At 38.1% G+C, this 19,834-nt stretch overlaps 1 protein-coding gene across 2 annotated transcripts in view; it reads left to right on the forward strand.

The window, feature by feature from the left end:
- Positions 1-19,834, forward strand: part of LOC6051155 — a 263,249-nt gene that overhangs the window by 143,517 nt on the left and 99,898 nt on the right. For both annotated transcript variants that reach the window (XM_038248624.1, XM_038248626.1), the window contains exon 5: positions 16,843-17,360. In XM_038248624.1, coding sequence (XP_038104552.1) covers positions 16,843-17,360 — 518 coding nt within the window. The remainder of the gene's footprint in view (positions 1-16,842; positions 17,361-19,834) is intronic.

Here is a 19,834-nt window from a genome sequence, read left to right on the forward strand (position 1 = left end):
TTTTATGTAATTTTATGTAATTTTACACCCTAAAATATGTAGCCCATATATGCGTTTATCCTTACAGTGTTTCATCGGTCTGATGGCCGAGTGGGCTAAGGCGCCAGTCCTCACTGTTGGTGCTGGGTTTGAATCTCGTTGGTTGCAACTTTTTTTTTATTTTTTTGCAAAAAATGTACATGCAGTGTGTAATATTAAGTGTTTATTTTGACGAAGGTAATGTTCATGCTTTTGCATGCGATTTTACGATCGGATTTTTTGCTGTGTGGGTGAGCTTTTCTACAGAGTAATAACACTGGTGTATTTATGCCAGCGTATATTGATAATTTTGACTGGTTTCGTTGACGAACAGACACATATCAACAGAACAATATAAATATTAGATTCAACAATATGTTTGAATGTAAATCGCCATGAAATAAATTGTGTGGAGAATATCATTTTGTTTGAAACAACATAGTCTCTACACCACTTTCGGCATCATTCAATTTGATGTTTCAAATTCACCGATTTTTTCCCCTTGATTAAGCTTATTCAAATGGTTTCATATAAACTCTCACAGAATATTGAAAATTTACCCGAGCTTTATTATATTTCGCAGTTAATAAATATTCATTTAATTATTTTTTTTTTTTTTTTCATTTTAAATATGCACAATTATTTTGTTTCCAAGCATCAGCAACATTGAGAATATGTGAACCCTACAATTCTTCGAATTGTCAAACATGAGCTCGAATCCCAATTATGAGCTTGATTGTTTGCGACAGGAGCTAGCCTTGCCATTTGAATGGAATTTTCACTATAACTCAAGTTTGTAAACGGTTTTTGGACAATTCACAAACATCAAGCCTTTTCATTTGTGTTCCAAGGAAAAGCATTGCCGACGAGTGCGATTAGATCCGTCCACACTGACCCGTTTTTTTGAAACTGCTAACTTCAAATAGCTATATCTCGGCAATGATGCAACCAAATGTTTTCAAATTTGTTTTGATAATACTTGAAAATGTATATTTTAATGCCCTGAAAACAGATTCTAAATAAAATTAAGTGTGTGCTCACACCAACCTCTGACTTTTTGGTCGAATTACATGTATGTAACCCCTTAATTAGAAATCTTTTTCAAACGAACGCGTGCCAACCCAGCAGTAGTGCTATGGGATGGATTTACATTATTGATAACGCGTGCTTGTATAAAAAATACTTTATAAAAGATGGTTGACTCTTTGATACATTGGAAACAGGGCCGTGTTCAAGGGGGGGGTTTTAGGGGTTTAACCCCCCCCTGGCAAATTAAGTTAGTTACACCCCATGCGCCCCTCGGCCTATTTAGCTATGTTGCTAAAATGCCAAAGTGATTTTTTTCTTTTTTCAAATCGAAATGAAAAATTTGACTGGAGGCGCCCCTATGACTACCAGATTTTTATGAAATTTATGAAAATTTAATTGGACGCGCCCCTAAGACTTAATTTTTTTCAATACGAATATGCAATATAAAAATTTGACTGGAGGCGCCCCTACGACTTTAATAAAATCATACAAATGTTGTTATGAAAATTTGACTGGAGGCGCCCTTATGACTAAAAAAAATCATGCAAATTCTCGATATGAAAAATTTGACTTGAGGCGCCTCTACGACTTAAAAAAATCATGCAAATTCTCGATATAGAAAATGGAATGCCCCTATGACGTAAACATTTTTATGTAAATTATCAATATGTAAGTTTTACTGGCGCTATTATGAGTGGGGAAAAAAATTGGTAAAATTGGTAATAATATATTCCTTTGTGGACCATCATTCAGTGAGGTACTCCTGGATTTTAGCTCCTGAAAAGTGCTTAAAAAGTGCAAAAATGCCTCAGGGCAAGAAAAAGAGGCGGTCCTCACCAGCAGGATCGGCAGATTTGAAGAAGCTAAAGAATGCCGAAGCGCTACCTGCAAAGCCAGGCAGTTTGAGCAAGGACGCTCAAAATTGTCTGAAACCAGTTCGCTACCCTCCCTGTGGACGTGAGCGAGAAGGAAGAATTTGAACGACGGGAAAAGTTGCCACCCATTTTGTGAAAACATCGTCATCGGATTCGGTGCGAAAGTGGCTGACCGGGTTTATCAAATCTGGTGCTTTACGAGCTTCCATTCGCTTGTGTGCTGATGGACTCAAAATTCTGCTACCTACCAGAAAGGATTACAACTACGTTCGGGATTTCCTGAACAACACAAAGATTGAATACTACAGCCATGACGATCCAGGTAAACGCCCCATGAAACAGGTCCTCCGAGGCCTGTACGACATGGATGTGAGTGTGCTGAAAGAAGAGCTCAAAACTCTTAAGTTGAACGTGATCGAAGTCTTCAAGATGACGAGACACAACAAGGACATCAAGTATCGTGATCAACTGTACCTGGTTCATCTCGAGAGAGGATCGACAACGCCGTCTGAGCTGAAAGCAGTTCGGGCAATTTTCAACATCATCGTGACTTGGGAACGTTATCGTCCAGTGCACAGTGACGTGACACAGTGTTCGAACTGTTTGCAGTTTGGACATGGTGGAAGGAACTGTTTCATCAAGAGTCGTTGTGCAACCTGCGGAGGTGAGCACAAAACTCAAGCTTGCGAAACAATCAACGAGAACATTGAAGCCAAATGCTTCAATTGCGGTGGCGACCATTCGACCAAGAATCGAAGCTGCCCAAAACGTGCTGAGTTTGTGAAAATTCGGCAGCAAGCGACGACGAGGCACCAACCAAATCGTCGCAAAACACCACCAACTTTCACGGACGTGGATTTTCCTGCTTTGGCGTCACCAGGAGCTGGATCTGTTCGAGTGGTTCCAAATCTGCAGCCATTGCCGTTGAATCAGCGGCAAAGAGTTGCAGAGCATACAACACCTCCAGGCTTCAGTCAGCAACCGAGGGAAAACCAACCAACATCAACGGGTGAAGGCAGTAGTGACCTGTTTTCACCACAAGAACTTCTGAACATTTTCATCGAGATGACAACAACTCTGCGTGGGTGCAAAACTCGCCAGGAACAAGTAAGAACTCTTGGAGCATTCATCTTAAAATACAGTTCGTAGTTTACTCGTTCTAGTGATTTTGAATATTTCTATGGATTTATTTATTTTTTAGTTTTAAGTTAGGATTAGTTGTTAAAGTGATTTTTTTTTCTTTTTACCCAAATGTAATCAATTCAATGCAATAATGTAAAACAATTTGAAGCAAATAAATAAATGTGATCAGTTAATAATAAAACGAAAAATACAACAAAGATGAAGAGCATTAGGCCATACCACTTATCATGTAAAAGAAATGTAATTATTATAAGAATGTTCAATAAAGACATATTTAATTTGAAAAAAAAAAAATTGAAATTTGAAAAAATACAGTTCGTAGTTTACTCGTTCTAGTGATTTTGAATATTTCAATGGATTTATTTTTTTAGTTTTAGGTTAGGATTAGCTGTTAAAGTGATTTTTTTCTTTTTCCCAAATGTATTCAATTCAATGCAATAATGTAAAACAATTTGAAGCAAATAAATAAATGTGATCAGTTAATAATAAAACGAAAAATACAACAAAGATGAAGAGCATTAGGCCATACCACTTATCATGTAAAAGAAATGTAATTATTATAAGAATGTTCAATAAAGACATATTTAATTTCAAAATTTCGACAGCAAGCGACGACGAGACACCAACCAAATCGTCGCAAAACACCACCAGCATACACGGACGTGGATTTTTCTGTTTTGGCGTCACAAGGAGCGGGTTCTGTTCGAGTGGTTCTAAATCTGCAGCCATTGCCGTTCAACTTTTCAGCATCCATTTCAGTGCTGAAAAGTAGAACTTTTCAGCATTTGTTTTGAGATGTGTTTCTATTCAATTCTGTTATTTTTAGTAGATAAAAGTAGGCTGTTTTGTCACGCGAGAATGACAGGAAAAGTAGGAAGTTTCAAGACGGAATTGCAAAAAGTGATTTTTTTCTTTTTTACCCAAATGTATTCGATTCAATGCAAAAATGTATAACAATTTAAAGTAAATAAATGAATGTGAACAGTTAATAATAAAACGAAAAGTACAACAAAGATAAAGAGCATATAGCCATATCACTTAGCATGTAAAAGAAATGTAATTATTATAAGAAAGTTCAATAAAGACATATTTAATTCCAAAAAATTTGGTGATAATATTGAATAAAAAAGTTGAATAATCGGTGCCCAAAGCAGCTTAAAAATGATAAAAATATTTTAAAAATAAGATTTTACTGGAAACGCTATTATGACAAAATTAAAACATTCAACAAAAAAAAGTTTGACTATCGACGCCCCTCTAGCAACATAAAGGCTGTTTATTAAGAGCCAAACAAAGTTTGGCATACGGTAACATAAAAAAAAAAAAATTTCTGTATAGCGTTCTAGCTACAACATTTTTTTGCGCCAGTTGGCAAACTTTGTTTTACTAATTTTGAACAGTCTTTATAGCTTAAGGAGCGCCGATAGTCAAATAATTTTATTTTGTTTTTATTTTAACAAAACGCCGCTGGTAAAATCCTATTTTCAAAATATCTTTGATCTTTTTATATGTTGCTCTACTTTTTTCATTTTTTTTTATTTTGTCATAAGGGCACCTCTAGTGAAATTTTATTTTCAAAAAGGTATTCAAATTGTTTTATTTAACATTTTTATTTCATCACAAGGCGCAACTTTTTATCATTTTTATGTTGCTTAAGCTACCTTTTTTTGATTATTTTTTTTTTACGTGTTGTGAAACTTTCTTTGAAATCTGATTTTCAAAATATTTTCATCATTTCTATGGTGCTTTTCAGGCGTTGATAGTATTTTTTTAATATGTTAATTATTTTATCATTTTTTAAATTTTGCTTATGAGAGAGGTGCCTTTTCGGAACATTTTCTGGGGTAAATCGAAATATATATTTGTTTCCTGTAGCAACTTTATTACTTTTTTCTAGGACGTTTCTTCGGAAAAGTCAAGGAATCGATAGAGATATATTCAAAATTATCTTTTTTCATTTTTTATACTCAAAAGTCTGTTACAAATGTTTGACCCAAAAATGAAGTTTCTAATCTAATTTTTCAGATTTTCAGAAAATTCCGTCCAAAGGTACAAAATTTCATACGTTTACATACCCATTCCAGCCCTCAAAATTGTATGGAGACTTGTATGGGAAAACAAATGATGCAAAATTGCTTCTTTTGACATAGGGCATATTTTCTATTGTCTCAGACTATACATCTAAGCATTTTTTAACAATTTAAATGATAATAGTTTGTTCTAGAGTAAAAAAAATGGAAAACATACAAAAATAATGAAAAGTTGGCTGTAAAAAACTTGACAAATTTAGTGCTAGAATAGGCCAAATACTACCAAAAACAAATATCAACTAAACAAGATAAATGCAAATATAAAAACTAAAAATGAAACAAAAACAACATAAAACACGAGAAGTAAAGTTTTTCGTAGAACAAAAGTTGCTTAAAATGACAAGGGAAAAATTAAAAAAATCTAAATAATTTGGGCAGCAAAGGGTTAACACTTAAAAAAATCAAGTTCATCGATTTGATTTCTTTGAGATTGTGTATCTCAGAAACAAATTGCTCGATTTGAAAGTTTCAGAGAGAAAATTGTACAAAATTTTCTTGGCTCTTCAAAAATATTTTTTAGGGAAACTTTAAATTCCAGAAGTATTATTTTAAAATAAAAAGAAACCAAAATAAATTGAAAATGCAGTCCTAAAATGAGCATGAGCATGAGCATGAGCATGAGAGACCACCCATGGTTGTCCTTCTCCGTTGCTGAACAGGACCGTAATATCTTATCAATACAACGATCATACGCTTCAACGATCTAATGGTGTTTCCCTTATCAACAGCATGTATGAATGCGCTGAAAAGATAAAACGTCAAGATCATCAAAACTAGATCTGGAATAAATAGGTAACAGTCATTGGCCACCAACGGCGCCCGCCATGTCAGTTTGTAGATCTCGGGGGGATTGGGACGGGAATGTTAGTTAGCACAGGTTTCTACCAAGGGTGGGTTCTATACGATATCCACACCCCCACGTGTGCCGGAAAAACTACTTCTACTTGGGATTTTGTTAGTGGGTAAGGGTAATGGCCAGGATTCATCATAGAGGATGATGATGCGACCCAATAATCAATAAATTTCGTTAATAGTGTGATGAATTATGCATTCTCAAGGCAAACAATCGGATGATGCGGATGAGACTATTCCCGATTATTTGGTGTTGAGTTAAGAATAAATGATTCAATCTTAGACAGCCGGCTGTGGAAAGATGAAACCAAGATAATATGCGAAAACGCGAAACCGCTCGGATAGATAAACACACACAATCGTGGGACAACAAAGACGGAAACGGCAACGAAAATCCTGCGTGACGACCGCAACGCGCACCGTTTAAGATCACCAACGCAATTCACGACATCGTGAGGAGATGATTAAAAACAAAAGTAATTGAAAATGTAGTCCTAAAATTAGCTTTAACCTGAATACGGTATATTTTGTTAACAAAATTGCTTCAATAATTTTTGTCCACTTTTTCGTTTTTTTTCTTCAAAAAAATCATATCTCCTAAACCAGATTTTGCACCATCACTAAAGCTCCGAAGATGTCTTTTTTAGTCCCCTAAAACATAAAAAAACGGATTTTTTGCTTTACCCAAGACACCAAATCGATCAGAAAATCCCTTGTCAAGATATAGAAATTCATTCATTTGCATATAAATTTAATATGACCAGCCCCCAGAATTGTATGGACATTTGTATAGAAAAACGAATGATGCAAAATTGCTTCTTTTGACATAGAGAATGCATGGTGAGTGGCAAAGTTTCATCCAAATCAAAAAAAAAAAATGAAAAGTTAATAATCGTGAAAAAAAAATTGCGAAATCGTAGAGAACTACTTGTTTTGAGAAATTACCGCTCCACAAGTGAACGGCCCATCCCTCTTCCGATTTACGCCAAAACTCTCATTTGCGCAAAAATCTCAAATTCACTCAAACTTCGAATTAACGCGTTTAAAGATTGACTGTTAGCGCCCTTTCGCAATCTAAACAAGCACTCCATGCGCCCCATTCGAGAAAACCCTCCCCTTTCAAAAATCCTGTGCACGGCCCTGATTGGAAAGCCGGATTAGGTTATACTGAAACTGGAATTCAATATTGAATTCAGACATTTTGAAAACCAAAAAAAAATGAAAAGGAACAATCAATCAATCAATCAATCCTACGAAGGAGCCACATGGCCCCGCTACCCAGAATCGACTTCACGTACATCGTAACAAAATAAACATGAAAAATCATGACTTCATGTCCCGAGTGTCAGCTTAATCGCATGCAAAATCGGATCACAAATAAAACTAAAGAAACAAAAAAAAAATCGACCACGCGTAGGTATTCGTTTCTCGAACAGAACTGATTAATTTTGTTATTAATATTTTTGTAAAAACAGCTTTCAACAAAATTTTGCAACAAAAAAAATTATATGTGCTAAATTCGGGTATTTTTTTCCATTTTCAGCAGCTGAAATAGTGATGAAATTTAGTTTATTTTTAACTAATTCTCAAAATTCGCCATTTTTAATTTACTATAACGCTGTAATGTCAGGCAAAAAAAATCAAGTTGTAAATTTTTACATGTTTTCAATGAGAAATTGTGATTTTTTCAATGTTTCGATTAATGAAAACCTTTTTCCCGATCCTGAAAACCTATCGAAATCCGGGTGAGGTGAGTGTTTCCGCTAAATTGCGTTTTTTAGACTCGTTATCCTGACAAAAAAAATATTGAATCTCTTTAAACAAAATCATTTTTTAAATGCTGGGAAAATTCAATATTTTCTATAGGAGAACGTATCTTCATTGCAATATTAAGTATTTGCTTCTTAATAGCAAGCATACACTCGATAATGAGGCCAATCATAAAATATAACAATAACTTAATTATACCGTAAACCGCAAACAACCGCCCAAGTCAACAAGTAGAATTATTCTCCCCATCCAGGTCAATTGGAACGCAAACAAATATAAATCGCATCTACATGGCTTCTCTTCCTAGGCAGGGACACACGTGCCACCTCAACCCCGACAATGGTGGCACTCCCGGTACAGCCAGCGTGATGAGTGTATTATGCCATGCATGGAAACTGAAGGACGACCCTGAACCTATACCGCATGAAGGTTACCTAATTATGAAAAAAAGGGCGAAAGTCAACAGGGATGACCACAAATACGCACAGCCAGAAGGAAGCCAGCGTTGACAGCTAGTCACGTGGCGGCCTTTTCGTTGACTTTGGCCTTTTCTGGGAGTGTTTGTTTGTAAACAAAATGTGTCGCAACCTACATCTTAATATCGTACTTCTGTGCTCTCTTGTCCTAGTTTTGCTGGTTTTCCAATTTAGTTAGCACCGTTAGCACAAGAAAGCCTAGAGGCTTCGTTATCTTGATTAAAAGTTGCGTGCAATTTTTTGAATAACTTTAACACCAACATGAACTTAAAATTGAATCGATTTCCTTTAACATTTGAATATCCGAGGGATTTTCAAAAAAAAACATTTCTCAAAGCTTGAAACACACTCCGAAAACAACACCGTTGCGTTGATATCAACTCGACGCAAAACATCTGTAAATCACCGATTTAACCGAAGCTAAGCGGCTTATCGGGCTCTGGTCGCTGGAGAATGATATATATCCCAGGATCAACCTGGAGGATGATGTACCATACCCAACAGATTACGAATGAAGAGTCGAAAAATTTCGTTTGAAATGTTTTTTTTTCTAGGAATTGAAGCTTGGTAAAATAATTGCATGCAATGTTTGATGCAATTCTTGCATCTTCATGTGCTGCCATCTATGCTTCACTAGCTGTGTTAACCAGAAAACACCACACTTCTTTCTCGGTTTTCCGTTAACAAAGCGTTTTTCTTTGCTCCACTTTAAAATCCCCCAATAAATTTCGGATTACAAGGCCAACAAGTCGACCCATTTTTCGCAAAAGATATCTTCCCTTTCTGCCCTAGATATGCATAATATAAGAAACATTCACCCTTCCTTTGCCAGGCATCACCCGCACACACACGTGCTCCAAATGAAGATGGTTATTTATGAAGTCACTTTTTCCTGCCTCCGGCAAAAGGATCAATCTTATTTCTGGTACTAAGGGTCTCTTATCTGGCGTGGCGGACCAAACAGCAACCAAGGACGAATGATGGGTTGAAAAAGGGTCCTTTGTGAGCATTTTATTGGAACGAAAAGTGTATCCTTTTGCCTTCTTTTTTTCTCTTGAAACGATAGTTTGATTCTGGGAATTTTGTACGCTTTTTATTCTGGTATTCTTCGACCTACATGATAATAAATCTGTAAGACCCTTTAAAAAATTATAGGTGGTCAACAAAAGAGCAGCTTAAAGTTCCAGCTCGTCCGGTTTCCCCGGTTCCAATTAATGGTGTGACATATGCAAATTGGAAAACCTGATGCACACAAAAAAGTGTTTCGAAACAAGTGCCACGCAAAAACAAACTACAAATTTATTCGATTTACTTATTTATTTTATTTAGTCAATCCATTGGAATTCCCAGCGTGATACACATCCACAAACTGAAAGTGCAGCAACAAAAAATAGCATGGAGTTGATTCAACTAGCAGGGGGAAAGCTTGAGTAACAAAATAATCGTTCATAAAAAATTACGTCTTAATTTCAAAATTCTACAAACCAAGGTTCCCCAAATCATTTAGTTTAAGTAGCAAACTATCGACCTTTATAAGAAACGACGAAGAAAATCTCACTCGAGCTCTCAAAAAAGCATCAATGTGTGAACGATTCAGTGAGAATCTCTACCCCAACTTGATTCGGTTATTTTTACATTGTTTGTTTTTTTTTTTTTGCACTTTATTTAAACATTGATTGACTACAAAGAGTGACAGAACATTTACAGCAACTTAACCTTAGCCAGATTCAAAATTTTCATCGATATTACTTGCAACAGAGACGAGAATGAGAGTTCTTTAAACTCTTTTGATGGAGATTCTTTCACCGCTGTTCACAAGAAAAGTAAAAGCAGCTCAGTGAATTCAAAAGCTTCCGTTTTATGTTGTGTTTCCAAGCTTCCACCCTATTTCCCTCTTTCCGCCTCCCGACACTAATTCAACATATTTACAGAAAAACGTACACGTGTGTATTCTCTCTCACTCACTCTCCCAAGTTCCGAATCGATGTCGCTGGTCCACGTGGAGGCGGCGTGGAAGGTTCTCGGTCCCGTGCTGAGCGTCATTCCAACCGGAAAATCGTTTGATGCCAGGCCAGAGTTCCCAGTTTGAGTTCGTTTATTCGTTAGAGTGAGTGGCGGCACTGCACTGAGCCGTCCCGCTGCCCAGAGTTTATGTTGGATGTTTTGTTAGATTTGCATAATTTGCATAACTAATACCCACTCTGGCCGGTCGCCGACTAACCACCGCCGCCACCACCCTCGGCTCCAAGAGCTGCAACAAATTCAACAAGCCACAGTGACAGGGAATTGCAATTTTACTTTGTGTGAGTGTGTGTGTGTGTGTTGTTTTTCGGCAAAATCAAAACCAAGGGGAGGGCAACATTGTTATGTTTGGGGAAATTCATTGCCACCGGCAGCCACCAGATGGCAGCACGCACACTGCATAGTTTCGGGCGATTTTGGCTTTAAAATTTGTACGGGGAGGAGCTTTTGACTAGCTCTGTTTGTGCCTTCATTAGCGAGGGATTGTTTCAATTATTCGCTTGGGTGAGAATTTGGGAGGAGGGCGTGCCACGTGCGATTTTGTCGTTGATTTTGTAGCAATTTAAGTGAATTAGAGTAGGACAAAGAATCTGACTCAAGGAGCCAGTATTTAAATACACTTTTATAGAAGCAAATTTGCAACCTTGAGCGAACATTTTTTAATGATTATAAACTGTAGGAAATATGTTAACCAAATAGTGGAATACTCTCGCCAATGATGAACCGTATTCAATTCTGATGAAAACGATCGGATTGATGTGGAGTCCTGCGAAGTGGAAATAAAACGAAATCAGAATGTTGAAAATGTTGAAATATGTTCAACGACTGGCTGGATTCTTTAGGTAAAAATAAGTTACTATGCCAATTTTGAGTCAAATCGGTTAAGAGTTAAAGGTCGCATTTTATCGTTGAAGTTTGTATGGAAAAAATCTAAAAAATGTATGGGGAAAAGAAAAAAACAAAATTCCGGCAAAGGTGGCGTTTAATTTGTCGGATCATTGTCAAGTGTGAGATTCTGACTAACAAACAACTTTGCCGAAGACCGCAAAATGATCTGAGTTAACCCTGATGAGTTATTTATGATTTAAAGAAGACGTTTTTGTATGAAATAGTAGTTTATGCAACAAGTTGCAAAAATAGGATTTTTTCAGCACGAGTCGTACATTTAAGCAACGAGGTTCACCGAGTTGGATAAATACGAAGAGTGCTGAAAAAATCAAGTTTTGCAACGAGTTCTATACAACATTTTTTGCAATTCCGAAAAACACCCATTGAGTGAAATTTTAAGTAAAACTTTCATGTATTTTGTCAATAAATCGTTTAAATCTAAAAAATGTGAAAAAGTGTTGCTTTTCGAAACAAGTGCTGAAAAGTTCAACTTTTCAGCACCCATTTCAGTGCTGAAAAGTAGAACTTTTCAGCATTTATTTTGAAAAGTTTTGCTATTCGATTCTGTTATTTTTGGTACAGAAAAGTAGGCTTTTTCGTCGTTTAAAACCCGATTTAATATCACCAGAGGTGAAATAGAGCCTTTCTTACAAAATGATGAAACACCGAGAAATATATTGGTGCAATTATTTTTTTCAAAAACATAATGATACCATCCAGTGATAATTTTACCTAAAGCTTCTAATCTTTAAAGGCTAAACCTCAAATGCCATTTTTTTAATTTCAGAAGTACATTATTTGTCGCAAGACATTTAAATTTAATTAAGAAAAACATATTGGATTGACATTATTAAAAAAATAAAAAAGGGTACTCAGTCTATAATGTTAGTCTATGATTAACTTTAAAAAATATGTATCGCTATTGCACTTTGTCGATCAATTATGAGAAGCCAGAAAGAACACTTTCACGCGCAGCGTAAAACGCGCAAGCGTAAAAGCGCTGGCGTTGAAGCGCTGGCGTTGAAGCGCTGGCGTTGAAGCGCTGGCGTTGAAGCGCTGGCGTTGAAGCGCTGGCGTTGAAGCGCTGGCGTTGAAGCGCTGGCGTTGAAGCGCTGGCGTTGAAGCGCTGGCGTTGAAGCGCTGGCGTTGAAGCGCTGGCGTTGAAGCGCTGGCGTTGAAGCGCTGGCGTTGAAGCGCTGGCGTTGAAGCGCTGGCGTTGAAGCGCTGGCGTTGAAGCGCTGGCGTTGAAGCGCTGGCGTTGAAGCGCTGGCGTTGAAGCGCTGGCGTTGAAGCGCTGGCGTTGAAGCGCTGGCGTTGAAGCGCTGGCGTTGAAGCGCTGGCGTTGAAGCGCTGGCGTTGAAGCGCTGGCGTTGAAGCGCTGGCGTTGAAGCGCTGGCGTTGAAGCGCTGGCGTTGAAGCGCTGGCGTTGAAGCGCTGGCGTTGAAGCGCTGGCGTTGAAGCGCTGGCGTTGAAGCGCTGGCGTTGAAGCGCTGGCGTTGAAGCGCTGGCGTTGAAGCGCTGGCGTTGAAGCGCTGGCGTTGAAGCGCTGGCGTTGAAGCGCTGGCGTTGAAGCGCTGGCGTTGAAGCGCTGGCGTTGAAGCGCTGGCGTTGAAGCGCTGGCGTTGAAGCGCTGGCGTTGAAGCGCTGGCGTTGAAGCGCTGGCGTTGAAGCGCTGGCGTTGAAGCGCTGGCGTTGAAGCGCTGGCGTTGAAGCGCTGGCGTTAAAGCGCTGGCGTTAAAGCGCTGGCGTTGAAGCTTCGACTTGACGACTTGTCGAGCTTTCGAGCGAGAACGAGCCGGGACTTCGAATTTGATGTTCAGTATATGATTTTGTATAAATCCAAAAATTTAATAGGAAAAATAGGGTAAAAATAAGACGAAAAACACTAAAATCGCTATATCTCTGGAAATACATTTTGGAAAAGCTTCAAATTTTGGGCCCAAATAGTTTATGGCGCATGTTTTCGAATGGCTTTTTGTTTGAAACTGAATTCTTTAAATTTGATAGTGTTATCTGTAAAATAGTCCAAAAAATACCTCTAAAAATGGCTTTGACCACATTTACTGGTCGAAAATTGTGAATCGAAAAATAAAATGTTCGTCTCCGACCCCACGGCTACAGATCTGGCTTTTAAAAATTGTGGGTTTTACGAGCGGTTTTCCAGTGATGGAAAACACAAATTTTTAAGAGCGGATACAGACATCGGCCATGTATTTCAAAAAAGAGCTCTCAAAATCAGACTTTGAGTTCCGGGTTTCGGGCCAAAATTCAAGCGAAAGAGCGCATCTTAACCTTCAATTTAGTAATAGGATTTTTTCCTGGGACGAATCCTCGCCGTGCACGATTTTTTTTAGATTTCAAAAAAAAGCGTTTTTCCAAAAGCAAACCTTAAACCTTTCTTTTGTAAGAAAGGCAAAAAGGCAAAAAGTCAAACGCTCTCAAATAAAAGTGCGGAATCCAATCGATGTAAAATTTGCTGAGAAGTTTGATCGAGTCGTGAACACTCAGTTAGAAAGATAAATTTAAGTGAAATTACAAATAAATCCTTGGGGAGAATTATTCTGAATGACCCCTTACCTTTTTTGAAAAATTTGCTCTGTATATAAAGAAAAATCATACAGCTATAACTTTTGAACCAACCGTCTGATCAATACCAAAATTTACTCGAATACAATTCATACCAAATGCTTTCGATCGAGAATGGGCTGGGACTTTGAATTTGATGTTCAGTATATGATTTTGTATAAATCCAAAAATTTAATAGGAAAAAATAGGGTAAAAATAAGACGAAAAACACTAAAATCGCTATATCTCTGGAAATACATTTTGGAAAAGCTTCAAATTTGGGCCCAAACAGTTTATGGCGCATGTTTTCGAATGGCTTTTTGTTTGAAACTGAATTCTTTAAATTTGATAGTGTTATCTGTAAAATAGTCCAAAAAATACCTCTAAAAATGGCTTTGACCACATTTACTGGTCGAAAATTGTGAATCGAAAAATAAAATGTTCGTCTCCGACCCCACGGCTACAGATCTGGCTTTTAAAAATTGTGGGTTTTACGAGCGGTTTTCCAGTGATGGAAAACACAAATTTTTAAGAGCGGATACAGACATCGGCCATGTATTTCAGAAAAAGAGCTCTCAAAATCAGACTTTGAGTTCCGGGTTTCGGGCCAAAATTCAAGCGAAAGAGCGCATCTTAACCTTCAATTTAGTAATAGGATTTTTCCTGGGACGAATCCTCGCCGTGCACGATTTTTTTTAGATTTCTAAAAAAACGTTTTTCCAAAAGCAAACCTTAAACCTTTCTTTTGTAAGAAAGGCAAAAATGACAGGAAAAGTAAGTAGTTTCACGACGGAATTGCAAAAAGATTTTTTTTTCACCAATTACAACGATAAAAAGTGACCCTTAACCTTAACCGATTTCTTTCAAAAATTTCACAGTTACTCATTTATGTCTAAGAAATCGAATCAGGGGGTATCTCTGATGTCTATTTTTTATTGTCACAATACTGTCCAATTTAAAAAAAGGTGTGAAAGCGAACTCAACCAATCATTTGCCAATTTTTGGTTTAGCCTCACCAACAATCAAACTTACGCAAACTCCTGCAAAAACAATCATCAAGTTAATCCAGATGTCAGTCGAGTATCGACCTTTGGTTGCTGCGATCCCTTTCTGTAACAAAGTAAACAGAGGCAAAAAAAGACAGACGCAACATTCTTGCGATTTGCCATTGTAGATCCCTAGAACGTGTGACGTAAATGCCTAGAACGTTTGACAGTCACCAAAACCTCGAAGAGCCCACGCATTAGTATGTCGACGTCGTCGTGCTATCTTGTCGCACCCGCCATTTCGACGTTCCGAGAAAAACGCGTTTTAATGTTTGACCTTGAATAAACAAAAACGAAAGCACGCAATGTAAACAATAACAAACACGTTTTGTTTGGCTGACCATTCTGCGTATTGTCCCGAAGTTTGGTTGAAGTTGGTTGCTGGAGTCCCGAGTTATAATTACAAAGGTTTACGGTAGTCTAGTTTGCACGTGCGTCAAACGCATCCTGACCTGAAATCCCTTTGGCCTTTTGACGCACTTACATCAATTTTCAGGGAGTAACAAGATAGCACGACAAGTTTGAAACTTCTTTCATATGAAAAGTGACAAAAATTTTCGGAGCTCTTTTGGTTTTCATTGAATATCTCAGGATTGAAATCGAATTTTGGGGATCTGTGAAGGTCAAAAGATGAGGCATTGTGAGCTGCACAAAATGGCGGTCTTAACTCAATTTGGCCCAAAATGCACGTACGACAAGTTAGCACGACGGCGACGATGTGTGAATAGTCCACCACAGACAAACTGTGAGCCCACCATAAACAATGCTTTGGATTAGTATTGATTAGTATTGAAATAGTATTGATGTCATCAGATTGTTTCCCGTCATCAGGGGTGACATTGGTCTGGGGGTGAGATTGGGTCATACAAATTTCAGCATTTTTGTTTAACCCAAGGGTTTTTGTTAATTTGATTTGGTTAACCGCGGTGGATTTTCTTGAAATAATTCGAACTGTCAAAAATCCACCAAAGCATCTACCGGTGGATACTTTTCTACCATAGATTTTTGTGCGATAAATGTGGTAGATGCTTTGGTGGATTTTTGAAAATTCGAATTATTTCAAGAAAATCCACCGCGGTTAACCAAATCAAATTAACAAAAGCCCTCCAATCTCACCTCCCAGACCCAATGTCACCTCTGACAATTCCGCATACCTTATTGCAAGATGCTTTAGGTAAACACCGAAAATTTGGTTGAAATTTTAAATAAACAAAAAATGCTATAAAGCTTTTTATTTTATCTGCTTTCGATAAGAAGCCGATTAATTGAATCATTTTATAGGCGATAGACTATTTTGCTAAGCTCCAAAACATATTTTTGTTAAGAAAAATTGTTGCAAAATTGGGTCCTAAAATGAAGCTTAGATTGCTGATATTATTGTTTACAGCGATAAAGCTTATTTTTCTGAGTACAATGACCCTTTGTACGACCACAAAGAGTTTAAAATTGATTTTTAAATCAATTTTGAAAAATGAACCTCGCAATCCTTCTTGACAGAAAAGCTCCTACTTGACAGCTCGTTCCAAGAGGACTCTAGTTAATGCATCGAAAAAAAATTGTCTTTTCCAAATAAAATTTTGCATTAAAATGAAATAAAGTGATCAGAAATTGTTTTTAATCGTGTTTTTTATCGTTGTACATAAAAATTTACATGGGGCTTTAGTACCCAATTGTCTTGCATAATTTGTGTTCACCAATATTAGTGTCTTGAATTTGTTTATCTTTTGCTCTTTGGTCTGTCAGGGAGATTGGCAGCCAAACCCACTTTGGTCTGACAGCTTTATGCTACAGTTTGTTTGTTCCCCTGAACAGTCTGTACTTTATGCTGGATTTTGGTCTGACCACGCGTGGGATTGGCAGCCACACCACCTTGTGTAGAAGGGGTTTCAAAGTAATAAAAGGACCCCGATGATTGGACAATACAGCGCAGATTCGTTGATTCGGATGGAACTGCATTCGAATGAGCGAATCCAAATTTACATCTTTACATCAACTAATCTTCTGAAGTTCCTTCTTCTGTTCTGTATGAACAACTTATCCTAAACTCCTCTCTTTTTCATCCTTCCAGATGACGACGCCTCGCTGGTGACCGGGGTGCTGACGCGGGACGCCCTGTTCGACGGCACGATCGTGACGAGCCTCGAGCAGTACTACATCGAGCCGGCCGCCCGGTACGAGCCGGACCTGCTGGAGCGGCACGGCATTCACACTGTGATCTACAAACTCAGCGACGTCCGGATCCGGCAGGACCACCACGGTCACGACGACGACGACCACCACCACGTTCAAAAGGAAGAGGGTGGTTCCAGGGGGAAGAATCAATTCAATCAAAAGTCTGATGGTAGTGGTAGCAACAGCAACAGTAGTAGTATTAGTAGCAACGTTAGCAGCACAGGCGGAAGCAATAGGAAGAGTATTAGTGATAGCGGAAGTGGCCGAACGCGGAGCGGTGATAGGTTAAGTAGCCAAAGTGCGAGTGCGGTAAGTGGAAACGAGTTTGTGGCAAGTGAAGGTGGAGTGGTGCGACGGAAACGGAGCAACCGGAAGAGCGACATCAAGCGGAGGAAACGATGGCTGCCGGAAGAGGTAAGATACTGACAGCACTCGAGCCCATAAGTGGCAGAATTTGAAAGTTTGTGCCAGATTTATAAATTGAAAATTTCACATTGAATATTCACAAATTCATAGAGCATCTCGAATCGAATACACTCAAACCCCGATGGTTTGACACCAACTGTTGTCAAACGAACGGGGTCACTTTTTAGTTTGACACCCTTTTTACACGGAGTTCACACACACTACCAAACGTTTGTTTTGATAGTGTGCGTGAGCGCCGAGTAAAAAGTGACAGTTCGTCACTTTTTAGTTTGACTTTGACCAACCAACGGGGAACAAACTAAAATAGTGTCAAACGAAAAAGTGACCAACCACCGGGGGCTGAGTGTATAATTAAAAACTTAATCCCGTAAATTTTGTTTATGAACAGGGGAATCATGAAATACCCTAATCATCAATACAGTCGTTCATGACTGATAATACCATATAGTTTCCGGATTCAGTAGCTACCTCGTTGAAAAACCTTGTAATTCACTTCAATTGAATTTACCCTCTTTAAATACATCAGCCCAGAATCAATAGCTCCGATTGCATCCATTACAAACCCCCACTCAAATGAAAGCCAACAGACGAAAACTAATAAAAGCTCACTCGAAACGCATCCCCGATAATGTAATTGCACCCAAAATTTCCCCAAAAAAGGCACAACCCTCTTCTCTATTTGCCAACCGAAGCGGCAATGAGGCACTCTTTTTACAGGCTTCCAAATCCCACTCGTTTGCTCAAAATAGCAAAAAGGACTTCAATGAGCATTTGCCTCCCCCCGCCCCCAACTCCCTCTTCAAGATTCCCTCATTGAAGTAGGGAGCAGATCTCGAAATGAGCACGAGTTGAAAGCACTTCCATTGCCTGTTTGCCATTTCTATACAGTAATGCAATCTCGAAAATGGGGAAATTATTGTACTCTGTTTTCTTCGGTTTCGTCTCAGTGAGCGCCTGCATTGCTGCAATATCAAGGCATCTAATCCTTCCTGGTTATGGCCCCGTTCTGGGGATTCTGATACGGTTCTACAGGAAGGGATCCAACTTGATGCCGTTTCATAGAATGACGATTCTGTACCGGGAAGATGTAAATGCTAGAGTCGATCTACTCTTGGAAAGCTTTCGTTATAATCTTCTTTAGCACTGTGTTTTGATCTTTCAGTTCAGAATTCCAGGTGGCACAAACTTCAAACTTTGCTTGCATAAAGTTGAATCCAGTAAATAAATTTTAAGCTAGATCTTGTACAATGCAAACCGAAGCAGTAGAAACCATCGAAAAACAGTCGAGAAAAGTTAAGCTTAGGCACCAGCTTAACTTTTCTCGAGACTCACTCGTCAGCCTTTTTACGTGTTTCGCACTTTTGAGTCATCGACGAGTTGAGTTCGTTAACATAGAATGACGATTTTTGATTTTGTGACCTCTTCAGCAGATTGCAAAACGGAAAATGTCACATGAACTTGCTCAACTTGTTCTTTCTTGAACTTGTTCAAAAATTTCTGGTAGAGCAAATTCCTCCAGGTGTGAACCCAGGTGACGGCAAACTTTTCAGCAAAAGTTGCCATTGTCCAAACTAACAAAAAAAAAGCTTCGAGGGGAAAAAACACGCAACACCTACTTTTAAAACTTATTTTTTTCCGCATTTAAAAGCAGGCAAATCGAAAAATCTGCGAAATTTTGCATTCACATTTTTTCCCTCACTGCTCGTTTTCCACCATTTTACCACAATAAACGTTTTTTTTAAGGGGGAAAAGGGAGGGGTGGAATTCTCAAGTTGAAAAAAGTTTCGCTTTTTTTCTCACCCGGACTTGTGGTGCCTAAATTATGTACAAACAAACCGTAAAATATAAAATAACTGGCCTCGAGAGCGGCACCAGTGGTTTCATGTGTACGCTAAAGAGAAGTGAACAGAAATGTTTAAACTTGCTACAGGAATAAATTGTTTGAATTTTTAATTCGTGTTGTATTTCTTCACATTGTTTATATTTGAACAGAGATTTTTTTACTGGTAATTTTAAACTTTTTCTTTTCTTTAGCAACAGTTGCAAAAATCAGCTCAAAAAAAGTTTTGAAAAGATTGGAAATTGTAAAAGAAACGGGTGGTTTGTGGTGTTTGTTCCCGTTTCTTTCACTCAGAAAAGTATTTAACAAAAAAATAATTTTCAACTGCTTGTCTCATGAATAGCTATTGCCTCATTAAAAGTTGCACAACAAGATGTAGGGTATTTTAACCATTAATGGACCCCCAGGTAGAGCCGATGCATATTTTTCACAAATTTTCAATATTTTAAGCCCTTTTTCATAACCCTTTGTACAAAACAATGAAAACTGAAGTCTTTTGAACAATTTTGACTATTTGTTTTATCAGTTTATTTGTTTTTGAGCAGAAAAACAGCCATTTGAAAAAAAAAGTTTTTTTGCCTGTTATGGACCCCCTTTTCCTATAGTGGACCCGGGTCCATAA

This window comes from Culex quinquefasciatus, chromosome 1 (assembly GCF_015732765.1).
Source record: "Culex quinquefasciatus strain JHB chromosome 1, VPISU_Cqui_1.0_pri_paternal, whole genome shotgun sequence".
In the NCBI taxonomy this organism is placed as follows: Eukaryota; Metazoa; Arthropoda; class Insecta; order Diptera; family Culicidae; genus Culex; species Culex quinquefasciatus.